Source organism: Aotus nancymaae, unplaced genomic scaffold (genome assembly GCF_030222135.1).
Source record: "Aotus nancymaae isolate 86718 unplaced genomic scaffold, 86718_ANA_hifiasm-v0.15.2.pri h1tg000072l, whole genome shotgun sequence".
NCBI classification, from domain to species: Eukaryota; Metazoa; Chordata; class Mammalia; order Primates; family Aotidae; genus Aotus; species Aotus nancymaae.
In genome coordinates this window covers 3,689,236-3,715,624 of record NW_026988487.1, presented here as the reverse complement: position 1 = coordinate 3,715,624, position 26,389 = coordinate 3,689,236, and the positions used below count along the sequence as shown (strand labels likewise).

The window sequence follows — 26,389 nt, the reverse complement described above, 5'->3', positions numbered from 1 at the left end:
CAGTGGCTCAGGCCTGTAATCCCAACACTGGGAGGCCAAGGAGGGCTGATCACGAGGTCAGGAGTTTGAGACTAGCCTGGCCACCATGGTGAAACCCCGTCTCTACTACAAATACAAAAATTAGCTGGGCGTGCTGGCGGGCACCTGTAATCCTAGCTACTTGGGAGGCTGAGGCAGGAGAATCGCTTGAACCCAGGAGGTGCAGGTTGTAGTTGTCCGAGACTGTGCTGTTATACTTCAGCCTAAGTGACAGAGCAAGACTCCATCTCAAAAAAAAAAAAAAAAAAGAAAGAAAAAAAGCTGGATGTTGTAGGAGTGATGTCCGCCCTGAAGGCCAACAGCAGCTACCATTGATGACTCTTCCCTTGTCCTGGATGCTTTCCATGTACCATCTCACAATCCTCAGAGCCCCAAGGAGTTGGCATTACTTTCATTTCTGTGACACAAGAAACCCTCAGCATATACACACCTTTCATCCATCCATGCATTCAGTAGATAATATGTGGAACCATAGGAAATTGATGATATTCTACAGTGTTTGACATACAAAAATCATTTTTATCGAGTACAAAGCCCTCCTATATTTGCATATGTCGTTCACACAAAGCTCCAGGCAACGTAGTGGATGTGGTAACTAAAGCCATGGTCCCTGGCACTGCTGTCCTAGAGCTGCAGCACACCTTTAGGCTTTGTAGGGAAATGGCCTGGGTCAGTCAGAATCGGGTCACTTGTCTGCAGGAATTAGTTTAGGTCTTATCAGCACTGACCAGGTACGACTTAAACCCTGGTGGGTATATGGGTTAGTCTTAATCAGCTTGGTACATATTAAAGCACCTTTTAAAAATGATTTGTTCAATGTATTCGTCAAGTGCCTACTGTATGCTGTGAGCTCAGGTTAGCTAGACAAAAATTACCCACCAGGAGCTCACAGACTTTAGACTAGGAGACTCTGTCCCATTTCTGCATTGCGTGTATTTTCAGATAATTAACTTTTCTTTTCTTTTTTTTTGAGATGGGGTCTCGCTCTGTCGCCCAAGCTGGAGAGCATGGTGCCATCTCAGCTCACTGCAACCTCCACCTCCTGGGTTCAAGCAATTCTCCCACCTCAGCTTTCCAAGTAGCTGGGATTGCAGGGGCGTGCCATCAGGCTTGGCTAATTTTTGCACTTTGAGTAGAGACAGGGTTTCACCATGTTGGTCAGGCTGGTCTCAAACTCCTGACCTCAGGTGATCCACTCACCTTACTCCTCTTCCTCAGCCAACACGCTAGATTCTCACTTTTCACACTCTCCTTGCATCATGGCAACAGGACCCTTGACTTCCCCACTTCCTGAGTGCCCTGAGCCCTAATACTCGTTCCAGACCTGATTTCTTTCTTTCTTTTTTTCTTCGAGACAGAGTCTCGCTCTATCGTCCAGGCTGGAGTGCATTGGCATAATCTTGGCTCACTGCAACCTCTACCTCCCAGGTTCAAGAGATTCTCCTGCCTCAGCCTCCTGAGTAGCTGGGATTATAGGCGCACACCACCATGCCCAGCTAATTTTTGTATTTTTTTAGTAAAGATGGGGTTTCACCATATTGGCCAGGCTAGTCTCGAACTAGTGATCCGCCCTCCTTGGCCTCCCAAAGTGCTGGGATTACAGCATGAACTACTGTGCCTGGCCCAAACCAGGCTCTTGAAAGATCCTTTAGCTGGTTTGCTCCTAAACACGTCTTATGATGGGTGTGTGCTTGTCTGGGGGTATGCGTGTCTGGAGTTTCCTAGAATTAAGAATTACATTTGAATATACATGTCTGTCTCACAGGCATGCATATTCAGATGTAATTATTAAGTGCAGTAGTGAAACAAGGCCCTTTTGCTAATAGTTTAGGTTTTCTTCTTTTTTCTTACTGTGTGGTAAAATAAGCAGCAGTACTTATTGAGCACATACAGTGTCAGGGATTATACAAGGAAGCCAGTACAAGTTATGTGATTTATTCTCCACAGCACTCGCTAGAAGTATATCTTATCTCTGTTTTCCAGAGCAGAAAATCGGCTCAGAAAGGTTAAGTCACTTGCCAAGGTTATACAATAAAGGGTAGTCAGGATTGCATTGGACCCCAAGCTTATACTCTGTCCCCTACAGCCAAAGAATCCCAGCTTCAAAAAAAGATAAAAAAGGTCCTTAACCTCCTCCACCCACCATAGCGAGAATCTTTGTGGTTGTATGGTCAGAGGTCATCCATGAAAAAGTTGATGCGGATCTGGGGAGCTCAGAGTGCTGAGCACAAGTGTGCTGTGTGTAGGCCTCTCTCTCTTGGACCTTTCCTCTGCATGCGGTGAGAGTGCCTGGAACAAGCTCTGCCCTAGGAATCCAGGGGACTGTGCTCAGGTCTTAGTTGTGCTGCTTTCTGGCCATGTGCAGTGGACAAATCACCATATGAGTCTTAGTTTTCTTCCTTTTGAAATGGGAATCCAGTCAGCCATTCATCATATATGTGTTGAATGCCTGCGATTAGCTAAACTCTGTGCTAGCCACGCTCCTGTGGGATACCTACAGACCAGACAGCGGTTCCTGCCATTAAGGAATCTGCCATCTTATGACCAAGACAGATAGGTAGCAAGTGGTTACAGTGTCCTGTGTTGAATTCCAAAGGAGTAGGTGGAGGGGGATTTGGTGGGGGCGGGCAGTCAGGAAAGTGTGTTGGAGGAAATGCTGACCCTGCGTTGTTGCTGAGGATCATGTGGAATCATGCATGTGAGACTGAGTGTAAATGGCAGAACTTCTTACAGATTCGAGCTGGCATTGTTTCCCTTTTTTCTGACAGTTAATGACCTGGGCTCATATCACTCTTCTCCGACTAAGGTGGGCACAGCAATTTTAGGATACAAAGATAGAATTAACTCCAGTAGTTTGGTGGTGGTGGTGGTTTTGAGACAGGGTCTCATTCTTCACCCAGGCTGGAGTGCCATGACATGACCACAGCTCACTGCAGCCTTGATCTTCTGGGTTCTCCCTCCTCAGCCTCCTAAGTAGCTGAGGCTACAGGCATGTGCCACTGCACCTGGCAAAATTTTTATATTTTTCTGTAGAGATGGGGTTTCATTATATTGCCCAGGCTGGTCTTGAATTCCTGGGCTCAAGCAGGCCTCCCACCTTAGCCTCCCAAAGTGCTGGAGTAACAGGCATGAGCCACCACGTCCAGCCTAACTACATTGCTGCCATGATAATCTGGGAGCTTGAAAATAGTCTATTTTTTGAGACTTCCCTGTGCAAATGTGACTGAAAAGTACTACTTTCCTCCTTTCCCTTTGCAGGTGTTACAGCACATGAAGGCCGTGCAGGCGGATCAGGAGCGGGAGAGGCAGCGGCGGCTAGAAGTAGAACGTGGTAGGTGGCTGTCCCTCTTGTAGTTACCTTCCAGGTCCTCATCCCAGCCAGTGGATTCTCATGCTTCCAGAGCTGGAATCCAGTAGAAGAGTCATGAAGAACAGTTGGTGGGTGGTGGGGGGACAGTATTGTGGTAGATGGTATCGTCTTTATATGATGAATCTCTCTCCAGTCCTGGCTTCTCTGCTGAGCTCTAGGGCAGTCAGCTGCTTATATTTCATCTCTGCTTGGAGGGCGGATAGGCATTCATGTGAAATGTTGCTAAAGCAGATTGCTGATTGCACTTCAGTCCTTCCCAGTGTTGCCTGTAGTAGGAGATCACTTTTCCTGTAGTTATTCAAGCCTGAGTAGGAAAAGATGTTAAGACTCCTTCTTTTTCTGTAATTCCCATATCCAGTCTATCAGCAAGTCCCATATGGGACTGTTTCTCCACCTCCAGTGCCGTCTCTAACCAGCCACCATTCTGGGACCACCACAGTGCCTTCCAACATGTCTCCATGACAGTGCTGTCTCCTTAAACTCATTGTTTTCACAATAGTCTGGGAGACCTTTTTAAAACATAAATAATTATGCTGCTACTTTCTTAAAACAAGTGGCATCCCACTGAACTTAGAATAAAATCATACTCATTGACAAGGCCAATAAAACCCACCTTGGCCCCAGCTTGTTTGCCTGCTCTCCGCCAGCCTTGTTGCACACACAAGTGAGTCTGTGCTGTTAACTTCAGTTTGAATACACCAGCTGCAGTCTCACTTAGGGGCTTTGCTGGGTTTCCTTTTCCCTCAGTCCCTACCTGCTGGCCTCATAACCCTATATGTCTGCTCAAGCGTTGCCTTAGGTTAACTGTGACGCTTTTAGACCACCGGACTAGAGTAACCATCCTACCTGTCACTCTCATACCCTTTGCTAGTTTCTTTCTTTCTTTTTTTGAATTATTATTATTGTTTGAGATGGAGTCTCACTCTATTGCCCAAGCTGGAGTGCGGTGGTGCAGTCTAAGGTCACTGCAACCTCTACCTCCTGCGTTTAAGCCATTGTCCTGCCTCAGCCTTCTGAGTAGCTGGGACTGCAGGTGCCCCTCTGCTAATTTCTTTATGGCACAGATCACTGTCATCTTTACGTTCACTTGTTTATTGTGTGTCTCCTCTAGAAACAGACACTTGTTTATTGTGTGTCTCTAGAAACAGACACTTGTTTATTGTGTGTCTCCTCTAGAGACAGACACTGGAATGTGGCCTGTTTTCTCCACTGCTGCATCTCAAGCACTTAGAATAACCCCTGGCACATAGTAGGTGCTCGATTGACTGGCTGGCTGATTTCTGAGCCCCTCACTGGAGGACTACTGTGGTTCAAGAAGAGATGTGTACAGTACTGATTACAGGCAGTCCCTGAGGTCACAATGCCCAGATCCCTTATGTGGCATGGCCACTGTGGCAAGACATGGCTGTGTTTCCTCTGACCCCTGCTGCCTTCACCTCCCAGTGGCCCATGTTCCCTAGAGGCTGGGTGGTGTGTGTTCTTGGCATTCCTGGTGCCCAGCTGGATCTCGGAGCTTGTTTCTACGTGGAGAAGCAGTGGAAAGCTACAGTCTTACAGTACTGCTATTCAGCAACATTATGGCTCAGATAGGCTATTAAGCCCTAAAAGGACATTTAACCATCATTTGTGGCATTCTGGCTTTAGAAAAATGTACTTCAGACTTCCAAATAACTAATTTGGAAATGCATTTTTAGAACCCAATAATTTGGAGGTTGTAATTTGGAAGTTTGTAAACACGCTTGAACTGCTGAGTAAATCTAAATGTGTACCTGTGTTCAGTTCTCAGATTCATGAGTTCAAGTCTAGAGGCTACTCTGACAGACTGTTAGGCTTATTTGTTTTTTAAGAATAGTCAAGTGCAGGCTGGTCCGAGTGCAGTGATGTTTACAACTAATTGATCACAACCAGTTAGATTTCCTTCTTCCTTCTCCACTCCGACTCCTTCAGTTGACCAGCCTTAAAAAAACACAGCAAAACAAACCAGTCTGTGCAGTAGTAGGAAAGTAGACTCACTTTTTTAGAACAACGTTGCCATTGTTGCTCGTTTCTTTTCTTTTCTATTTTTTGAGGCAGTCTCACTCTGTCACCCAGGCTGGAGTGCAATGGCACAATTACCATTCATTGCAACTTCCACCTCCTGAGTTCAATCAGTCCTCCCACCTCAGCCTCCCAGGTAGCTGGGACTACAGGCATGTTCCAGCATACCTGGCTAATTTTTTCATTTTCTGTAGAGACAGTCTTGCTATGTTGCCCAGGCTAGTCTGGAACTCCTGGCCTCAAGTGATACTCCCAACTTCACCTCCCAAAGTGCTAGGGTTATAGGCATGAGCTACTGCTCCCGGCCTCATTGTTTCTAACCCTAAACTTGAGTGTTCATTTTCTCTTCTCACTGTCCCCCCATGCCACATTTATTTCTGAAGCTTGGGAAGATAGGAGTCCCATAGAAAACTGCCATGTTTTTTCCTCTTCATAGCTGAGTTCTAGAAGGCTATCAGTTGCTATCTGAGTTCTGAGTTAGTACCTAATTCTAGAGGAGCACCACTTATCCTCCATGCCTTGCTTAGGTCCTCCTTGTTATTTTACCCTAATTTCTCTGCTGCTTGAGGATAGGAACCTCGTAATCAGAATCCATTCAGCAAACCCTGAGAGCAGCTTCTTTTAGGGAGGGCTACTTCCAGGAGCAAAAAGATGGCTGTTTCCTTTGAATATTTCTTATGTGATCCATGGCACCAGGGTAAAGGTGGCAGAATCTATACTTTTAATCACTTGGGAAAGCAAACTGCTGGAGTGTTTGTGGTAGAGAAGTCAAGTGTTGGTGTGTTTTGTTGTAGAGGCAGAGAAGAAGCGCGAGGCCAAGCAGCGAGCTAAGGAAGCCCAGGAGCGGGAACTGCGGAAGCGGGAGAAGGCGGAAGAGAAGGAGCGCCGGAGAAAGGAGTACGACGCCCTCAAAGCAGCCAAGCGGGAGCAGGAGAAGAAACCTAAGAAGGAAGCAAATCAGGCCCCAAGTAAGTTTGCTGCCTGTCATAAGGTTCCAGCAGGGGTGCGGTGGAGACACTCATGTTTCCGGGCATAGACGACTGAGTGAGCAGCCCTGCACACCTTAGTCAGATAAATTACACTAAAGCCTGGGAGTGGATGGGAGGGTTTGGTTACAGGGAATGGGGGACTCTCCTATAGGGAGCTAGTGTCCAGCTGGTTTGTTTCCCTAGTGCCCACATACTTCTGTTTTGGTCAGATGTGTCTTGGAGCATTCCTGGAATAGAGTCTTACTTTTTGTAGAGGTGAGGTTCTAAAATCATTGAGATATGCAAAGATCACAAATGGTTAAGTTTACTCTTAAAAGTCCCTCACAGCCAGGTTCCATGGCTCAGGCCTTTAATCCCAGTGTTTTGGGAGGCTAAGGTGAACTCACTTGCACCCAAGAGTTCAAGACCAGCCTGGGCAACATAGAGAGACCCTGTCTCTACATACATTTTTTAAAAATTAGCCAAGTGTAGTGGCACACAGCTGTGGTTCCAGCTACTTGGGAGGTTAAAGCAGGAGGACCATTCAAGACCAGCCTGGGCAAGAGTGAGACCCCTCTCTGCTTGAACACTGAAGGAATCATTTGGCCTGCATTCAAGGAGCCACATTGTACAGAAAACACATTTTTGTGTTTTACCTGAATATGTGTAGTTGAATTTCATTAGTAACATGGCTCCATGTGCTGCGGAGGATCGGATGACCTCTGGGTGAAAAGGGACCCCTAAGGGAGAGGCAGGTGAGGGAAGGAGCTCTGCACAGAGAGTGGAGGCCTGTGGCCCTGCCCCTGCTCACCCTTGTCTGGAGCAGGACAGGGCCACAGGCCTCCATCCTCCTGATCTAACTGGTTTTTAATTTCCTTGTTGAAAATGAAGATCATACCTACTTACAGGGTAGTAATAAGGATTAAATGAGGAAACAGGATCATGCAGTTCCTGGCATTGTGGATGTTCAGTTGAGTTTTTTAAAATTTCGTCTAAAAATCTCAAAACCAATTTTTTTCTAATTAAAAATGTAATATATGTTCATTGCAAAGAATTTAGAAAAGTTATCTATATAGATACGTATATCAGAAATGGCAATCACCTGTACTCCCCCATTCCTAGCAGTCGTCACTGCTTACAATATGGTGTATTACCTTTTGGGCTTTCTTTTTATATACACAGTATATCATAATAATGATAAATCCTGACCCTGTTTCCTCAAGTGGACAGCACTCTGTCAGTGCTGGATGCCTCCTGATAAGCCCCTCCCTCTGTGATCCCAAGGGGCATGGATCACCGTGTTACCAAGAACTTAGGACCCTGGGGGCTGTGAGCGACATGAGACATGCCGAATGAGTCCCAGTTTCAAATGTACCCCCTCGAGAGCCAGGGGAAAAGGTGTTTCTGTTTCGGTCTCTGGAGACATTTTTTCTCTTCAGGGCCTGGGGAGTTTTTGCTTGCGAAAGAGGTGTAGGTAGATCTGCATGGAGGAGACTAAGAGATTGGCATAGAGCAGGTCTAACTGACTGAACTTGTTTTGTCTACTGTGACTGTTCCTCCAGAATCTAAGTCCGGCTCCCGTCCCCGCAAGCCACCACCCCGGAAGCACACTCGTTCCTGGGCTGTGCTGAAGCTGCTGCTGCTGCTGTTGCTATTTTGTGTGGCGGGAGGGCTGGTTGCTTGTCGGGTGACAGAGCTGCAGCAGCAGCCCCTCTGCACCAGTGTGAACACCATCTATGACAATGCGGTCCAGGGTCTACGCCGCCATGAGATCCTCCAGTGGGTCCTCCAGACCGACTCTCAGCAGTGAGCTTGTCCCCAGCACCTGCTGCCTCCCAACCTTGGAGCTTGGATTCCTATGGAATTGGGTTCTGCTGGACACAACCTCTTTTTAGCATCAGACCTACCTGCCATCATCAAATGGCTGCAGATTGGTACATGAGACCTCCTCTTTGTAGGACTTCTTCATTCCTTAGTCAGGGTTCCCTGGTGGAATGAGGAGAAATGGGAGGTGTGGGGGGGGCAGTTACCTGCATGCCTAAAGGAGTAGGCTTGGGGGTGGGGAGAGAGAAAACATAGCCTTTTCTAGTTGTTTTACAAAGCTGTGTAAAGGCAAGGCTCGTTTCTACTAAATGGTCAGCTGTCACTACATTTATACTTTTGTATGTCACAAACCCTTTCTTTCATTCCTCCCTGGGCAATCAGGGCAGATCAGAAGTTTTTGGGGACTAGAACACCACACCCAGTAAATCCAGTCTAAATGGTAGGGAGGGGTATTCCTGTTTTCTTTAGGACCTCAGAGATGTAAGCATTTTAGCAGCCATACAAAATCTCTGGCTGTGAAAGGTACTTCATGGGCATCCAGTTCAATGTAACATACTTGCAGGCAGAGAAACCTGAGGCCTTCCATGACTTGCCTAGTCTCCCAGCTAGTTTGAGGCAAAACTGGATTCCCATTCTGACATTCTTTCTTTCCTTTACATAATTTTCCCTCCCTTGTAATGTCCTGAGAGACTAGAACTCACACCAGAATTATTTCTCAGGCGGAGCATAGCATCTTTCATAGTAGACAGATTTCATGACTCAGACATAGAAATCTCTTGCCATCATCAGGTCTTGGGCAGCTCCTGTGGAGTCCTGCCTAACATATGTGGTTTCCATAAAATGGCAACAGTCCAGGCTCCTTGCTTCAATTTTAGAGCATTAACTCCCTAATTGCCAGTAAGCAAGGAGGTGGATCTCTGCACACCTACACTGTCTATGACAGCTCTAGTTGTACTTGGTGTGACTAAATACCTCAAAGGCATCCTGCTTTTGCAGGTTTTGAAGTGTCAGCTTCATAAGACACTGAGGTTTAGGATTGTTTGATTCTAGACCATAAATGAAGGGAATAAATGGAAACAGAGGAAATGAAGGGAAACAAGTAGCATCATGGAGCTGAAACGTGGTGCATCACCCAGTGACTAGCACAAACAAGGATCGCACTGTCCATTCTCGTCTGCTAGATTAAGCATTTTCTTGCCTCCTTTGCTTCATCTTTTCACAACAGCTAGATGGAGGGATCAGCAATGACTGTGTCATGGTGCTCATTCACTGAAAACTCCCAGTTGCGAGCTCCTCGACTCCCTGGAGGGAGCAAGAAGCCGTCATAGTTCAGAGACAGAGAGGGCAGGGTCCAGCCTTCTAGCCCTAGTGACCTGTTTGGATGGGACTGCCACTCATGACCGTCTTGGTACTGGAAGAAAGGACTTTGTTAATCTTCTCCCCCATAGCTCTGCTGCATAGGTCTACACCATACTCAGAATCACTACACATTCCTTTAGTCTTCCTTCGAGCTCCAGAGCCATTGGTACAAATGCTTTATTGAAACTAAATATGTAATACATACAATGAGATTAAGACAACATAGAAGTCCGCATAGTTATATCCTGTTCCTTGGCCGGTTGAGGCAGCTCAGTGGCTGAGCCCAGTCAAGCCAATCCGCAGCTTCACTCACGACTTCGAGATTTGATGCTAATTCTTTTGGATTTCTACAGTTATTAAATACGTGTCTGAGTGGCCTGTCTTTGTTCCTTTGTATTTTGAGGGCTGGCTGGGTAGGAGTGGGGGTGGTTTGTCTGTGGCAGTTAATTTTTGCCAGGAGAGGAACATTAAATGCCGAAGGTAGGTGGCAGTATTTCAGTCTCTGCCCCAGCTGATGGGCGGAGAGACTGGGCCTCACCTAGGCTTGTGCTCCAGGTGCTGCCAGTCTCCTCACTGCAGTCAGGCTCTGAGGTTGGGGAGGTGGAAGTCTCCAGCTTTTCATCCTCATCCCTGAAGGCTAGAATCAGTCAGCACTATCTAAAGAGAGATCTGGCTGTAAAGCAGTCATCTGAAGGTAGATACGCCTGGATAGCTCTGGTCCAACACGGCGAGAGGTGGATGTCACACCTTCTCCACGGCGCACCTGTATGTCTGCAAGCAGATTCTGACGTTCTTGCTCCGAAAAACACTGCCGATAAGCCTGGAAGTGGTAGATGGCCTCTTAATATGATACTGTCCATGGTGATCCCTTCTCCACGAGCATGGAGGGTGCTACACTTGGCTTGGGGCATGAAACCTGTCCTCCCTCCCTGAGTCAGTGTTAACAACTCTGATCTTAGCAGACCTGCGCTGCTGACCTGTGAGGCCTTCATGGGCCCTCAACAGTTGTCCAAGGAAATCTGGGGGCCCACGGAGCCCACCAGCAATGGGCAGTGACCCCAGAGCCCTGGAGCGGCATACCTGTACCAGAAGCTGCGGGGAGGGATAGGCATCCACAACTGCACTGGCCATTTCCAGGCTGACTCGGTTCAGCTGCTGAATCTGTCTCCTCCAGACCAGTGAGAGTCCCCTGCCAGCACGGTCTACCTTCACCCCTCCAGCCCAGTCACTCTCCACACAGAAGGAGAAGGTAGTTTCATCTCGGAGCTTCCTGCAACAGCACAGTTGGAGAGCTGTAAGTTGCTCATTACTCTCCTACACCTGTTCCCTCAAGTAGGAACTGAAAAACTGACCTTGGAAGAGGTGGGCGCCATGTTACAGCTGGCCTATTTGTGCCTTTGACAATTTGCTCACTTTGTTCCCAGGTATAGTGCCAGTTGCTGATTTCCTTAAAAAACTATATCTAGTCCATTTTAGTAGAAGAGGTACCAGATTCTTTTAATATTTGGCAATCTGGAGACTATTTCTGGTTCTAACTGCTAGGAGCTTAGACAAGTCAATCTTTTCAGGCCTCAGTTCCCTCAAGTATAAAATAAGGGACTTGGATGGGATTGTCTCTGAGGTCATTTACTCATTTTAAATTCAGACAATGAACACTCCTTGAACTAAGTAGGCTAAAAATTTGCTTTCCTAGTGCTTATAACATTGTGATCTGACCTGTAATTAATCCTGGTTACTTGGCCTATGGTAACCTGGCCTATGATATCAAACTGCAGAAGAGAACGCTTACACATAAGTGAAAGGAGAATATCTGAAAAGGGGCTGGGCTTGAGGATTCTTCCCAAGAATCCCCAGCATGAGGTCAGCTCCTTCTGCCTCAAGCTTGAGAGAAAATGGACTGACTGCAGAGATGAGGAGAAAGGGACATTTGCTTTGACTGCAAGAGCCATGGTAAAAGACAAGGCCCGGCATGGAGGTTGGACTTGCTGGGGGTGCTCACTTGAAGGGTGTCTCAGCCACAGCCTTTGTGAATGCACATGCGAAGTCAGCCAGCTCTTTCCAGCTCTGCACAATTTGAGCCTGGACTTCCATGTGTAGCTGCAGATCCACCAATGCCTAGAAACCCAAAAGCAACGATGGACTGGAAGGGTGGAGGGACTAGCTGTAAGTCATTATCCACTGAAGCTATACCCTAGCCCCTTGGCTCCCTGTTTGGCACCTTCTCTCCTACTCAGTGCCAGGGCAGAAAGCAGTATGCAGCAGGCATTTTGTTCTCTATCGGTAGCAAATCTCCTTAGGTGACCAGTGAGTACCCAGCCCGATTCAGGCAACAGGATGTTCTTACCTCTTCCACTTCTACCCTGGATACCATGGACCCTGTGCTGGCCTCTGGTTGTCTCTGCTGCTTCTCCTTCGTCTGTTTATTTGTTCCCTGTTTCCCTCTTCTCGGAGGATTCTGAGCACTGGTGCAGGGGAGGAAATCAAAGGACAGCGGCTCCAGGCTGAGCTCGGGCAGATGTGCAAGAAGACTAGCCCAGAGCATCCTGCTGGGCTTGTTAGCTATGGGCTACCTTGCAGAATCTGTGATGAATAAACTCACCCCTCTTGGCCCAAGAGCTGCCCCTTTGAACATGAAATCATCAGGGCAAATTCAAACCTGAAGCATTTCTCTTGATCCACAATCACCAGTGACAGAGTTTTCCCTGCTGTCCTTGCTGTGATATCAGTTACAAAGCCCTGAAATGTTTCCTTCTCTTTTCTAGTGCTGTCCAGGCTTCCCTGCATGAAGGGGCAGAAACTGCATTAATTCTTGCTTCCTAATAGGAGTCGGCCCTCTGTTCCATGTCCTCCCACCCTCTGGCTCTGCCCACCTGCTTTCCGTTGTAGATCATGGACACAAATGCCTCTGCCCGGAGCAACACCAGGACTATTTGCTCCTCCAGCCAGTCCTCTCCGTCCTGCCCCAGAAGCACAGCACAGGGAGGGAGGTCAGCAGGTATTGAGCACCTGTGAGAGTGGCCCAGGGCTTCCAGGTGAATGAACTAACTCCCACCCCTGTGCATTATCCCTTTCTTCTGGAATGAAGTCACCGTGGCAAGAAACAATGATGCAGTCCCTCCCAGCCCTCAATTGTTCAGTCCTGGTGCCCTGCATCTCAGAGACAGCGAGTAAAAAAGGGACATAGCAAGTTGAAAGGGGCTGGGAAGTAATTGCCAATTTGTTCTGTACATTTTGAATAGGGGGATGGAGGGAAGGGAAACTCTTCCAAAGGATTTAGCACAAGTAAATGACTCTGGCTTTGAAGGTCGATGCTATGAGCTGAGTGGCCCTTATAATCACATAGCTTTTTTTTTTTTTTTTTGGTGACAAAGACAAGAATCATAAGGGAAACATCAGTCTATGAGAGCAATTCCTCTTTATCACAGGTAGGGCATAATCAAAGTCAAGACTGCCTTAAGGCCAACAATCCTCTAGCAGTATAGTATTATAGGGTAATTGGGGAGCAGGACTTTTATAGAAAGTTTCCTGATTGGGTCCCTATAAGCAAAAGCAGGACCCATACTACAGCAAAGTGTAGGTGGGAGGAGCTCTGGGTTCTCGTTCCCATTGTGGTCCTCAACAAGGCATTTAACTTTTCTGAGCTCCAGTTTCTCCACCTGTGATGTGGGGAGAAGTCCTACCTTATAGGATGACTGACGGAAACACAAGAGAGAATGTGGGAGTGCCTTGAGAGGGTAAGCTGCTCTATGAATATAAAGGCTTGCTAATACCCCTAGAGTAAAAAGTGTGGGTAACTGTCCTATGTTACTGAAAAAGTTATCAGATCCAAAAAAGAAATCAAAGAGAGGAAAAAAAAATATTTTCTTTTTTTATACAAGATGCTTCTGGTGAGATAAAAGAGAATCTTAGCACCAGGCACAGTGGCTCACACCTGTAATCCCAACACTTTGGGAGGCCGAGGCAGGCAGATCGCTTGAGCTCAGGAGTTCAAGAACAGCCTGGGCAACATGGCAAAACTCCATCTTTACCAAAAATACGAGCTCCACTCTGCTCTGTGATCTCTACAAAAATCACAGGTCCCACATGTCTTCTGGCTCCCAGCTGGGTGTCACCAGCGGGGAACCCTAGAAGAGGACTAGTAGGAAGGAAGAAAGTGAAGTCAGGGTATTTTTCCCTGGCTCCCTCCCAATGGGGTCACCTAAGGTTTGCTGTCCCCCTCTATGGCAGCTCATGGCTTCTCTCAAGGTGGCCCTCTCTCCATTTCTCTCTCCTGGATTCTGTTAACCACTCCCACCCCTCATCCCTTCAGGCATAGGAATATTAACAGCTGTGCTAGTGGTTCTCAACCAGGAGTGATCTTTCCCCACAAACGACCCCTCACAATGTCTGCAGAATTTGTTATTGTCATGAATGAGAGGCGTATATTGGTGGCCAGTGGCCAGGGATGCTGCTCAACATTTTGCACATCACAGGACAGCCCCCAAAACAAAGAGTTCTCCAATCTAAAATGCCAACAATACTGAGGTTGAAAAGCCCTGAGTTGTGCTGTTACCCTGAGGTACCATGCTGTCCCTGGTAGCTTCCTTGTACCCTGCCCATGCCTTGGGCAAAAAGTCCCTTTATTCAATCTTTCTTCAATTACCCTGAGTTGAATGTGCCATCTGTTTTCCTGCTGGGGCCCTGACTGATAAGTATCATTTAAAATAAAAGCATATTTATCCTGTAACTGTAAGGGGAGGAGGGGGAGGAAATGTCAGCCGGAAAACCGCTACCTCAGACGGCTCCGCCCTTCTCCTCCAAGTGACACTGCAAGGCACGGCCTGCGCCTCAATCACACAGCGGCACTCCATGGACTGCAGTGCTCCCAGGAGCTGGCCCCCACCTTCCATCTGTAAAAGCACTGCAACAGATGGAAAAGGGACTGTCAGTGGGTGGTCCAGAAAGCAGAAAACTCAGCAAAGGACAAAGACACATGCGAGGACCTGGATCCAGCACCACAATGATGTGTTTTAAGCATTCCTCTGGCCTCTGGGCTTTCATCCTGGTTACCGGTGCTGCCTTCTGTCTTTCCTGTCGTCTCAGGGTGCTTTCTTTCTGCCTTGCTTGTCTCTGCTGCTGGCATCCCTGTGAGCCTCTTCCCTGGACCTTCTGACTCTGCTTGGTTTTCTTTTGGGGTGGGAGGATTTCAGAATTTGTTTTGGTTACTGCCAAGCTGCTGCTCTGGCCAGGGCAGGTAGACTGGGAGGCTGGAAGCTGACGGCATGGATCTAAGATTGGGTCTTTGTTATCTAATGCACTCCTCTCTGGAGTATCATGGAGGGGAACTTCGGGGATCTTTGAAAAGGGCTGCTTTTTCCAGTCACATGACGCACCTTCATTATTTTTATGATCCAAAACACTTTTAATTAGGGAGCTAGAGTCCTCAGGGCTCAGTTGCCTGTGGGTCAGAAACTTACATATAAGCCTCTGAGCTAGAGGAACAGATTCTTCATCCTCACTTCCACTGCTTAGCAAACTGACTGGCTGTGTTTGTGTGACAGTTTCAGCTGTGTCTGGGACAGGTGGCGAATCTTTCAAGCCTGGTGATGGAGGACAGGAGGCCTCAGAATCTGAGATGTCAACCACTACAATCTTCTCTTCCCTTTCAGGCTGTCTCCTCTTTGTTGAAGGTTCCTTCTTCAGAAAGGCAAATGTTGGCAATTCCTCAGAGTCACTATCACCAGAATCCAGTGAGGGTGACGACTTCTTCAGAGCCATCAGTATGTGCTATCAAATCATTCCCTAAAAGGAAAAGAGACATACAACACAGACTGGAGTATTCAATTCAGTCCACTAGCTGTGTTCCATAGCTAAGCTTTGTGAAGAAAAATATAAGATATAGATAATACAGCAACAGAGAAATACCACATGGCCCCAACACATTCAATCTGGAACTCTAACTCCTGATAGTCTAACAGGAATCCTCCTCAAATTCTTTCCAGGTGATGTATAAACAAAGTAGAGTTACCATTACAAAATTTTAATGGGGGCTAGTAACAAGATTTAACACCTCCACCCCCTTGTTGATCTCCACATTTGAAATGGAGATGTCAAAAGTTACCTTTTTTTTTTTTTGAAATGGAGTCTCACTCTGCTGCCCAGGTTGGAGTGCAGTAGAATAATCTCAGCTCACTGCAACCTCTGCCTCCCAGGTTCAAGTGATTCTCCTGCCTCGGTCTCCTGAGTAGCTAGGATTACAGGCATATGCCACCACGCCTGGATAATTTTTGTATTTTTAGTGGGGACGGGGTTTCACCATGTTGGCCAGGCTGGTCTTGAACTCCTGACCTCAGGTGATCTGCGTGCCTTGACCTCCCAAAGTGCTGAGATTACAGGTGTGAACCACCGCACCTGGTCATAAGCTGTTTTTTTGTTTTTAAACTGAGATAAAGGCTGGGCATGGTAGCTCATGCCTATAATCTCAGCACTTTAGGAGGCCAAGGCAGAAGGATCACTTGAGCCCAGGAGTTGGAGATCAGCCTAGGCAACATAGTGAGAACTCGTCTCTACAAAAAAAAAATACAAAACTTAGCTGGATGTAGTGGCTCAAATCTACAGTCTCAGACACTCAGCAGGATGAGGTGGGAGCCTGCAGTGAGCTGTGATTGTACCACTGTACTCCAGCTTGGGTGACAGAGTGAGACCCTGCTTCAAAAGAAAAATAAAATAAAAAGACATATAATTCGCACATCATAATGTCCTTTGAAAAGTGTACATTCAGAAGTTTTTTAGTATATTCATAATGTTGTGCAACCATCATCATTTATTTTCATCACCTCAAAAAGAATTCCTGCACCCATTAAGCAGTCACTGTCCATTTCCTCCCTCTCCCCAGCTCCTGGCAACCATAAATCTCTCTATGCATTTGCCTATTCTGGATATTTCATATAAATAGAATCACACAATATGTGGCCTTTCATGACTGGCTTTTTTCACTTAGCATAATGTTTTCAAGGTTTATTTATGATGTAGCCTGTATCAGTACTTATTGCTTTTTATCACTGACTAATATTCCATTGTATGGATATGCTACATTATTTTGTTTATCCATTAATCACTTAGACATTTGTTTCCATTTTTTTTTTTTTTTTTGGCTATTATGAATAACGCTGCTATGAACATTGATGTACAAGTTTTAGTGGGGGTATGTTTTCAAATCCCTTGCGTGTATATACCTAGGAGTAGAATTGCTGGGTCATGTGCAAAGCTAATCATTCCTTGAACATTTACTAACACTGTAGGTATGACCCAGGAGGAGACATGTAACCTGCCTAGGTCTCAGTTTCTTCCTTAGTAAAACAGGGACGATAACAGCACCCACTTTATAAGGTGGTGAGAATTAAGTGAAATAATGCATCCACCGCGCTTAGTACAGTATCTGGCACACAGCTGGCTGAGTAAGTTGAATGACTAAGGAGGGGGCCTCATCTCTGACCCTTCGCTTGGGCTCCGCTGACATCTGCAAATGAGGGGAGTGGGACAAGCGGGCCCCTGCCCGATAAGCTCTGCGCCTCTCAGGCTGGCGGTCCGCTGCAGAGACTCCTGGATGCCCTGGCCACCAAGACGCTGCAGAGTGGTACTCAGGAGGAAAGCCTTGCCCAACCTGCAGGCCCGCGACCGGGGATACTCACCTGCAACTTCTCCCGCCACTCTTTCAACTGCCACGCAGGACCCGGAAGTAGAGCTGCTGATAGCGGAAGTAAAACCTTTTGGGGACCGGAAGTTGGTGAACACAAAGATGGCGTCGGCGGTGCTGGCGCTGAGGATCCGGACAGCAGGTAATGGGACGTGGTAGTCAGAGCGGGGAGAGCAGGGGAGGCAGAGTGGAGATCCAGCAGGGAGGGAAGGAGGTGACATTAATTTCTGCGGAGGACCCCGAATGCAAGGGGAAGTCTGTGGGGCACTCCAGGTTTGAGGGCCGGCTGTCGCTGGTCACGTGACACATCCTGAGTGAAGCCGTGAGTGGGGGAGTTTGAGGAGCACTTGTCCTTCCCCTCCTTCAGGAGCACGGACGGCTTCCTTGTCGGTTGGGGGTTTGGGTGGATCGTTCCTTTCTGTGTAGAAGCATTAGTAACATTGGCACACTGGGGCTGAAAAAGTCTGATCATTCCACAGATTGAGGTCTTACTTTGTGCTAGATATAGAGGTAGGTGTTCGGATAATATGCACAAAACGTGAAGACAGTAGGCCTTTTAACTCCCGAACGGTTCCCTCTGGTGCATAAGCCAATAAATGAACACATAAAATAGTTGTAAACTGGCAAGTGCTGTGAAGAAAGTGTGTGTGTGTGTGTCTTTTTTTAGAAGTGAAGGAAGTCCTCTAAGGTCCTCTGAGGAGATAGCATTTAAGACCTAAAGAATGACAGAAGGCGCGCAGTGGCTCATGCCTGTAATTCCAGCACTTTGGGAGGCCGAGGCGGGCGGATCGCTTGAGCCCAGGAGTTCAAGACCAGCCTGAGCAACATGGCAAAACCCCATCTCTACAAAAAATACAAAAATTAGCTGGGTGTGGTGACACGTGCCTGTGGTCTCAGACACTTAGGAGGCTGAGGCAGGAGGTCAAGGCTGCAGTGAGCTGTGTTCATAGCACTGCACTCCAGCCTGAGTGACAAAATGGAGCCTTGTCTCAAAAAAAAAAAAAAAAAAGAATTACAGGACAGTTAGCTCTGTGTAGAGTGAGGGACAGGAGAGTGACTTGAGCCAGTTTTATGTTTTGAGAAGCAAACTATTGCTCTTACGTAAATTTAAAGGGGATAGGAGTAGAAATGAGGAAATCAGATGGAAAGCTATAATAGTAGTTATGAGGAGAGATGATTTAGCCAAGGTGTTTGTGGTGGTAGTGAACTGGGAGGAAAATGGATGAATTTGAGATCTGTTTTGGAGTTAGCATCCACAGAGCTTGCTGGTGAACTGGATATGTGAGGTCAGCAAAGAGAAGGGATCTGCAGTGACTATGGTTTCTGCCTAAGCAACTGGTTGGATGGTGGCACCATTTGCTTTGAGGAGGAGAATGGGGAGTAGAATGAAAGATTTGTGAATGAGATAACATAAGTAAAGTAAAAGCCTACCTAGTTCCTGAGCTTAGTAAGTACATGAATGAATGAATAGATGTTTAGAGGTAGGTATATCCTGGTCCTGGGCATTTAACTTGTTGTCTTTCTAAATCCTTATCTCTGGTCCTTTGCCCCAGCTAATCTCTTTGTCATGGAAATGTCACAAACCCAGGCTTCAGGAACCTCTGAACTTACAGGCTCCAGAGACCCACAAGGCTTCTCTAAAGACACTGACATGGACCTTAAATCATGGCTGTGTCTGGAGACCTCTGCAGGCTAGGACTTCCACCCCTAGGCTTGTCATACAGCAAGGGACTACAATCTTAATATGAATTTTAGTTCATTTTACTTTTTCAAATGAATGGCATTGAGCATTTTGGAATGAGTATGAAGAGGTCAGATTAACAAGGGCAGTGTGTGGGTCATGGTTGGACCTCTACTTGATGGACTTTGGAAAGAAAGGGCCCAGCCTTCTGAAATGGCCAGGACCCTGTGGGAGCCACCCTTAGACCAGCTGCCCTTTTGGTTTTCTAGTATTTGATGTGCAGTGGATGAGTGGGTAGCTAAGAAAGTCGTGTGTGAGGCTGGGCATAGTGGCTCATGCCTATAATCCCAGCACTTTGGGATCACCTGAGGTCAGGAGTTCGAAACCAGCCTGACTAACATGGTGAAACCCCATTTCTACTAAAAGTACAAAAAATTAGCCAGATGTGTTGGCACGCGCCTATAATCACAGCTGCTTGGGAGGCTGAGACAGGAGACTCGCTTGAACCCACGAGGCGGAGGTTGTAGTGAGCTGAGATCGCGCCATTGCACTCCAGCTTGGGCAACAAGAGCGAAACTCTTAAAAAAAAAAAAGTCGTCGGTAAGGCTGAAGCAGAAGTCTCTCTGGATGTGCTGAGCTCCCCAGGTCTGTTCTGGCCCCCCCAGGGTGCATGAGGGTGAGTGAGCTTCTGAAGCAGGCAGCTCTGTGGTGTCCATTTCTCCTTAGCACATTCAGACTGAATGTGTCAGGACCCAGAACACGTGATGTTTATTTTTTTCCATTTATGTTTCACTGCTCCCCCCACCTCCCCCAAAAGGAGAAGGCCAAGGACTTATATTCCTTAACACACTCAGTGACACTTCTGCTCCCCTGACACATCTTTCTCATCTCCCCACTGCCTCTCACCTCTCAGCAAGTGGCCCATTGAGGCAGAAAGAGTTTGAGCCTGTCTGTCTGAATAATGTTTCTGTTTTCTCTGCAGTTACATCCTTGCTGAGCCCTCCTCCGGCTACAGCTCTTGCTGTCAGATATGCTTCCAAGAAGACGGGTGGTAGCTCCAAAAACCTCGGTGGAAAGTCATCAGGCAGACGCCTAGGCATTAAGAAAATGGAAGGTGAGGACGTGCCTTGGCTTCCCCTTCCCAGCTGCACCTTGTCCTGGTGTTCCTTGGGAGAGCAGAAAAAACCCTGAACATGCCTGGCCCTGTTCTTCTTCACCATCATAATTGGCAGCAGATTAAAGGAACAGATAAGATCTGAGGAAAGGTCATTGGGTGGGTGGATGTGAGTCACAGCCATGTGATTAGAGATAAGAGCTGCTGGGTGGCAGATCCTGCACTGCCTGTGTTGGACTGTCTGGGAGTTGTTTTTGTCCAGGGGCAGGCTTGGAGGTTGGTGTGCAGCCTTTGGGCCATTATGTTTTCTTGGTAGTTTGCTACGCTGCCCCAATCACTGTGGGCTTCTCTTCTAGGACACTATGTTCATGCTGGGAACATCCTTGGAACACAGCGCCATTTCCGCTGGCACCCAGGTGCCCATGTGAGTTGCTCTGTTGCTGCCCCCCTTTTTCTTTTTTGAGGATGACCTCTTCTTGCCCCTAAGCATGGTAATAACAGTTGAATATACTGGATGCTTACCAAATGGCAAGCATTGTGCAGATTCCCATGCCTGCATGATCTCATTTCTTCCTTACCACATCCCTGTGAGGTAGGTATTGTCCCCATTTTACAGGTGAAATGCCAGAGACTTAGCAGGGGTGGGAGGAGCAAGTGGCTGCTGGGATTTGCACCAGGTCTGCTTAACTCCCAGATCTCTGTGTTTTGCCTTGGTATCGCATTGGCCTGGTATTCTTGGTTCTCCTTTCTAACCCTCAGTTCTTGGAGGACAAGATACCTGGTGATTTAAAACATTTTTTTAGTCTTGGGAAACTAATTTCAATTTGTTATTTTTTCATTATGTCTAAGAATTCTTCCTTTGCATAAACTTACTTGTAGAAGTTTGAAAGATAGCTTAAATTTAATGAAATAGAATTTGGTGTGCCAGAAATTAGGTCCATACCAGGTAGGGGTTTCAGTTTCAGCAAGTTGGCATGATTTTTATGGGGCAGGACAGTTCTTTGTTACAGAGACAGAACAATACTGAACTTGTCACATTGTTTTAAATATTAGTTTCTTTTGTAAACAGTTTCCCCTCTCCTGCTCCTTTTTGGATAATATTAGTAGGTACAAAAAGTCTGATAGTAACCTGTATTTATTTCAGAGATGCTAATTTATATATGTGAATTGATTATATATGTAGTAGCTTTGCCTTTTAAAACTTAAGATACTAGATTTGTAGCTATGTCAACAACAATCAAAGCTAACATATTTTGAGCTAGACACTATTTTAAGCCCTTTATGATTGTTGACCATTAATCCTCAAAATGACCCTGTAAAGTAATTAATATTATCCCCATTTGACATATGAAAAAATAAAGGCACAGTGAAGTAACTTACCTAAGACCACACAGGAGTAAGTAGCAGTGCTGGGATTTGAACCAGCCATCCTGGCTCCAGAGCCCATTCTTTTAATCAGAGAGACAGACAATAGTGCTGGACTACCTGGGTAAAATTTGCTACACATCCAGCCTGAAGTTCTAAAGAAAAAGCTAAAAGATATAGTTAAAAACTGTATATACAACACAGTTTAACCTCTCTGCTTCATATTTCTCATCTGCAAAATGATGTTGGAAATAATACCTCTTTCACAAGGTGAGAATTAAATGACTTCATTGCATGGGTTATTAGCTGATGCAATAGTGTGATTATTAGCATATGCATTAACCATATATAGCTTTGGTCTGTATTTTCCATAGAGCCTAAACTTGATAAATTACTATCTAGATGAAAATTTACATCAAACTAGTGTTTTAATATGACAGTTCTAGTGTTTTTTAAGTCTAAATGAAGATTTAGGGTATCTTCCTGGGTTTTAGGATCTGTCCAGTGTGGCTTCTGACCAGCTGCATAGACATGGCTCCAGGTAACAGCCCTCCTGGGACTGAGCAGTGACCCATGTTGGCTGTTGGAGCTTTCTTTTCCCTCCTTTGTTATGAGTCAGTAAAGAAGCAGAAGGTATGAAAGTGCCAGCCAGTGGGAAAGGGAACCTGAGATGGAGCTCTCTGATCCCTCTCTTTGGCCCCAGGGCTTGACTCTGTGTGAGAACTATGTCCCAAAACCCTGGGACAGACCACCTTGCTGACCAGCTGACCAGCTCTGTGTGTTGCAGGTGGGTCTTGGGAAGAATAAATGTCTATATGCCCTGGAAGAGGGGATAGTCCACTACACTAAGGATGTCTACGTGCCTCATCCCAGAAACACGGAGGCTGTGGATCTCATCACCAGGCTGCCCAAGGGTGCTGTGCTCTACAAGACTTTTGTCCACGTGGTTCCTACCAAGCCTGAAGGCACCTTCAAACTGGTAGCTATGCTTTGAAGTCCTGTTTGAGGTCATTGGACAGAGACTGGAGCCCAGCTGACAGGAGATGGTGATACCAGAAGTCAAGGATTGGGGCGATGACACGGCCTCCTGAGGAAGATGTCTGCTTGATGGTGACTGCAGGAGACTCTGAAGTGACTGCTGGGAAACCCTTTGGGAGACCTGACCTGGGGCCAAAAATAAAGTGAACCAGAGTCATGAACGTATGCTATTCAGGGACACACCTGGATGGAACTGCCTGGTGATTTGTTGGTCTTTACCCGGGTTCTCTAGTGCACACCAGTGGGGAGCCTCAAAGCAGGAAAGCGCATATCTGAGTGAGGAAATGAGAAGGGGGCACTTTGCAGGAGGGGGCTTGCTTTGGCACTGTCCTCCAGAGGGGAAGGAGGGGAGCTTGTGCTTGAGGGTGTCATTGCTGCGTCCCCTCCTAGATCCCAGGAAAGACCAGGGGCTGGCCCTGGGAAGAGGAGTGGGGGCAGCCAGTAAAGGAAGCTGCACAGTCGGGCTCTTCTCCTGTAGTCACATGCAAAGGGAGTTGGGGCTGCAACCCCAGAGATGGCCACAGGGAAGACTCTGCCCCTCCAGGTCCAGGGCAGAGAGAGAGCTTGTGGGATGGCAGGAGATGCTTCTGAGAGGCCCCGTCAGGCCCCATCTGCCCTGGACTACCAACATCCTTCCAGTGGCAGGACAGAGTAGGTAACAAATGGCTTCTTCCTGCTCACTTGAAGAGCTAGGTGTACCAAGCCCACGTTCTTTTCTAGTTCTTGGTTTATCTCAAACGATAAAGAATCTGGCTTCAGGAATACTTGGTGAGGACTTAGAGTGGGCTGGGGCCAGGAATAAAATCTCATTTTTAGATGGTCATTCCTGGCTGTTGGAGGTAGTTGGTATTGGCTACAGCCCCAGAGTGGGGCTTGTGGATCCAGTGGCTTCCTTTCAGGGACTCGACTCTGCCCTGAAGGCAGGCACTCCAGGGCTGGAGGTCAGAGAAGCCTCCCAGTTCTGGAGTTCTGTCTTGAACATGTCATCTTGTTTTCCCAGGACATGACCCTGGATTGCCCACCTCCTGTAGATCCTTGGCAGAGGAGACCTGGGATTTGTGGGGTTTACTTTGGCACCCTGTGTGGGGACATCATGTACCAAGGCCCAGCTGGGGTAGTCTTTAGGTAAGGGAGGTTGATGAGGCTGTCCACAGGCCCAGTGCTCTCCCTTCCAGTCCCCTGGAGAAAGGGCAAGGGCAGGACAGAGGTGGTTGCTCCCTCCTACACTGTGGTGCTTCCCTGAGCAGAGCAGGTGGATGCTTCCTGGGATGGCCAAGTAGAGCCACAGCTGGGCGCTGGTGCAGGCCATGACCTTATGGCTTCCTCATAGCTTGGTGGCAGCTGGAGAGATGGGAGAGCAAAGGCATTAGCCACTTGCTTGCCCTCCCCGCATATAAGCAACACCCTTTCTTTGGACTGTTGCTTTCTGCATCTCCCGGTGGGTGCTGGAGATGTTGGCTCCATGGAAACCCCTCTAGTTAGGCCTCCCAGGGCTGGGGCCTGTACCATCTACACAAAGGTGAACTGGGGCCTCCAGCCATATCCTTGGGTTCTCCACTAGTGGCCCTCTTCTTGACCCCAGGGCCTCTAATTGGGTATTGTGTGTTAAAATGCGCACTCCAGGGCTGAGAAGGCTGGACATTCACCTCTCTGCAGGCCCAGAGCCCGAAGCGCTGTGCAATCAACTGGTGAATATGCTGCTGCCAGTCCTTTCGAACACTCTCATAGCTGGGCAGACGAGCTGGCTGCCACAGGGGCAGCTGGTGGCTCCTGAGCAGCCCCACACAGAATACCTCACCCCCGTGGGTGTGGCCCTGTGACCAAGAAAAGTCAAGGGAGCCAGGGAGGCATGTGCTAGTATTACCCAGCTTCGGTCTGGATCCTCTTCCCCAGAGCAAGCTCAAGTTCAGGCGCACTATATTCCTCCGTCTTCTCCAAAAAGCCTCTCCAGTCTTCATCCCATCCCTCCCTCCCCTGCATTGTTCTTAGTCCCCTCAACCACACTACGTCCCTCGCCTGGCTTCAGAACCCCAGCACGCACTTCCCCCGTCCTGGGTGACAGGCCCGGGGCTCCTCCCTCACCTGTATCCCCTGGAACTCTTGGCTCCTTTCCACTGGCTGGACCTCAGTGTGGTGTCCCATGGTGCTGAAGTAGGGAGGTGGGCAGTCCTGGGATCATGAAGCACAACTCAGGGTGAAGCTCATGGTCAGTGTGCAAGACAGCAGATTCCAAACCCTTTCTTTTCCTCCATGCCCCTTTCTCCATCCCCTTCATCCTGTCCACCTGGGCCAAGGCACAAAGCTCAGACCCTGTGCATTTCTGAAATGCACTGGGGTGTAGAGGTTACACTCCGTTCTGGGCACTAGCTCATTCTGTTACTGTCTTGTAGCCAGCTCTGATGACCTTTGGCAGGAGAGTCAGAGAAAAACCTCTTCCTGTCCCTACCCCTCCTGCCTGGTGCCCAGAGTGGGGGGATGGTGTCAGAGCCTGGGGGGGCTACAGCTCAGAAGATTTTGTTTGCTTTCTATACAGGATGCCATATGGCACCCTGTCCCTGGGGAGAGGACTGACAGTGCTGTGGTTGCCACTTACCCCCTCCCACAGAAGCCGTGGCTCTGCACTTTCCCTTGGGAGCTGAGAAAAGACCTTGTCTCAGGGAACAGCTCCTTGCACTGAGTCACGGTTAACAATGGTCAGGGAGGGGCCTGGATCTTATTAACCCTTTCCACACTGCTCCCCTGACTCAAAGGGAACTCAGACTGGATGCTGCAGAGAAGGGATTCCAAAGGCCCTTTCCATACTGAATAATTGTTTCTCCTTGGCCAGAGCACAGGTGCTCTTTTGTCAGGATTTGGGTCGGGGGTGGGGGGCACGAAGGCAAGGGGTTGGTGGGTCAGGGTGCTTACGTGTTGGCTGGGACTCCGGAAGAAGTGGCAGGTGCAGAGGACCTGGCAGCACTGGGGCTCATGCCGGTGCAGTAGCAGCAGCAGGATGGCCATGATGAACACTGTGGATGAGGCTGCCCTCCCGCAAGAGGCACCGTCAGCGGGCAGCCTGGACCCAGCACACATGGGCCCATCTCCTCACCAGATTGGAATTTGCTCCAGGAGCTGGTGTAGGAATGACCTGTCTGGGACTGATACCAGCTTGACAAGTAAGGCAAACTGTGGTGCAGGCAGCTCCCTGTTTGCTATAGCATCAAGTCCTTGGGGCAGATTTGTGAGGGGGAGCAGAGTAGCCCTGTCCCTTCCCTGTCTTCAGCCCAGGGGGTGATGTGTGTAAGGGAACATTTACAGAGAGATAAAGGGAGGGGATGGAGCAAATACCCTGAGAAACAGTGGATCTGAGGAGGCAGGAGAGGACCCAAGAGCCCAACTCAACAGCCCCTGGTGCCCAGCCCCTCTCATATCAAAGACTGTGGCATCATAGGACCTGGCACAGGGAAGGGACCGGACCAGCCATGCACAGCATATTTCAAGTCTTGGCTGGGGAGGGCTGTTGCTTGAGGTGACCCTATAGATGAAGAAGCTGGGCTTTGCCTATGGTGAGGGGTCAAGGGTGCCTCTGCCCCACCCTTAGGACTTGGAATGGCAGCAGGTACTCACCGGTGGCCACGACTATGGCTAGGAGGCTGTTGTCCATGGTGATTTCTGCACACGGAGAAGCAGTGACAGGGGATGCCAAGAAAGGGCATTGGCCTGGAGGGCAGCCAGCAGGGCCACAGGGCTGACCCTCTCCAAGGTGCCACACCCCTCCCTGGGAACCCTGGTCCGGAGGAACTCCATTCAGAGCAGGGGCATCTGTGATCAGCTTTCCAGGCTCTCCTGCCTCTGCAGACCTGGCAGCTATGAGGGTCCTGCTACAACCTTCTGAGCAGGAGTTGCAGGGAACAGGCCCTGCTTCTGCTGAACCTGACAG

General features: G+C 48.1%; 3 protein-coding genes across 6 annotated transcripts in view; 2 read left to right on the top strand and 1 right to left on the bottom strand.

The window, feature by feature from the left end:
• The window catches only part of LRRC59 (leucine rich repeat containing 59), a 15,937-nt gene extending 5,962 nt beyond the window's left edge, over nucleotides 1–9,975 (top strand). Inside the window, exons 5-7 of the mRNA XM_012463510.2 lie at nucleotides 3,298–3,370; nucleotides 6,241–6,414; nucleotides 7,977–9,975. Coding sequence (XP_012318933.1) covers nucleotides 3,298–3,370; nucleotides 6,241–6,414; nucleotides 7,977–8,224 — 495 coding nt within the window. The 3' untranslated portion in view covers nucleotides 8,225–9,975. The remainder of the gene's footprint in view (nucleotides 1–3,297; nucleotides 3,371–6,240; nucleotides 6,415–7,976) is intronic.
• On the bottom strand, nucleotides 9,628–26,389 carry EME1 (essential meiotic structure-specific endonuclease 1). 4 transcript variants are annotated; one of them, XM_064367521.1, is made up of 14 exons: nucleotides 26,077–26,389; nucleotides 25,378–25,490; nucleotides 24,553–24,639; nucleotides 21,448–23,811; nucleotides 19,860–20,845; nucleotides 17,268–17,690; nucleotides 14,580–15,378; nucleotides 14,367–14,497; nucleotides 12,468–12,554; nucleotides 12,254–12,375; nucleotides 11,942–12,059; nucleotides 11,597–11,712; nucleotides 10,678–10,867; nucleotides 9,628–10,417 (listed from the first exon to the last, which is right to left on the bottom strand). In XM_064367521.1, the coding sequence occupies exons 7-14, from the start codon at nucleotides 15,352–15,354 to the stop codon at nucleotides 10,241–10,243; spliced, it is 1,716 nt and encodes a 571-aa protein (XP_064223591.1). In that variant the 5' UTR covers nucleotides 15,355–15,378; nucleotides 17,268–17,690; nucleotides 19,860–20,845; nucleotides 21,448–23,811; nucleotides 24,553–24,639; nucleotides 25,378–25,490; nucleotides 26,077–26,389; the 3' UTR covers nucleotides 9,628–10,240. The 4 variants fall into 4 exon arrangements, with proteins under 4 accessions (XP_064223591.1, XP_012318931.2, XP_064223593.1 ...); XM_012463508.3 differs by having other exon boundaries at nucleotides 14,370–14,497; XM_064367523.1 differs by having other exon boundaries at nucleotides 15,054–15,378.
• MRPL27 (mitochondrial ribosomal protein L27) lies at nucleotides 17,323–22,631 on the top strand. The gene is made up of 4 exons (XM_012463511.3): nucleotides 17,323–17,414; nucleotides 19,936–20,067; nucleotides 20,424–20,491; nucleotides 22,220–22,631. The coding sequence occupies exons 1-4, from the start codon at nucleotides 17,375–17,377 to the stop codon at nucleotides 22,424–22,426; spliced, it is 447 nt and encodes a 148-aa protein (XP_012318934.1). The 5' UTR covers nucleotides 17,323–17,374; the 3' UTR covers nucleotides 22,427–22,631.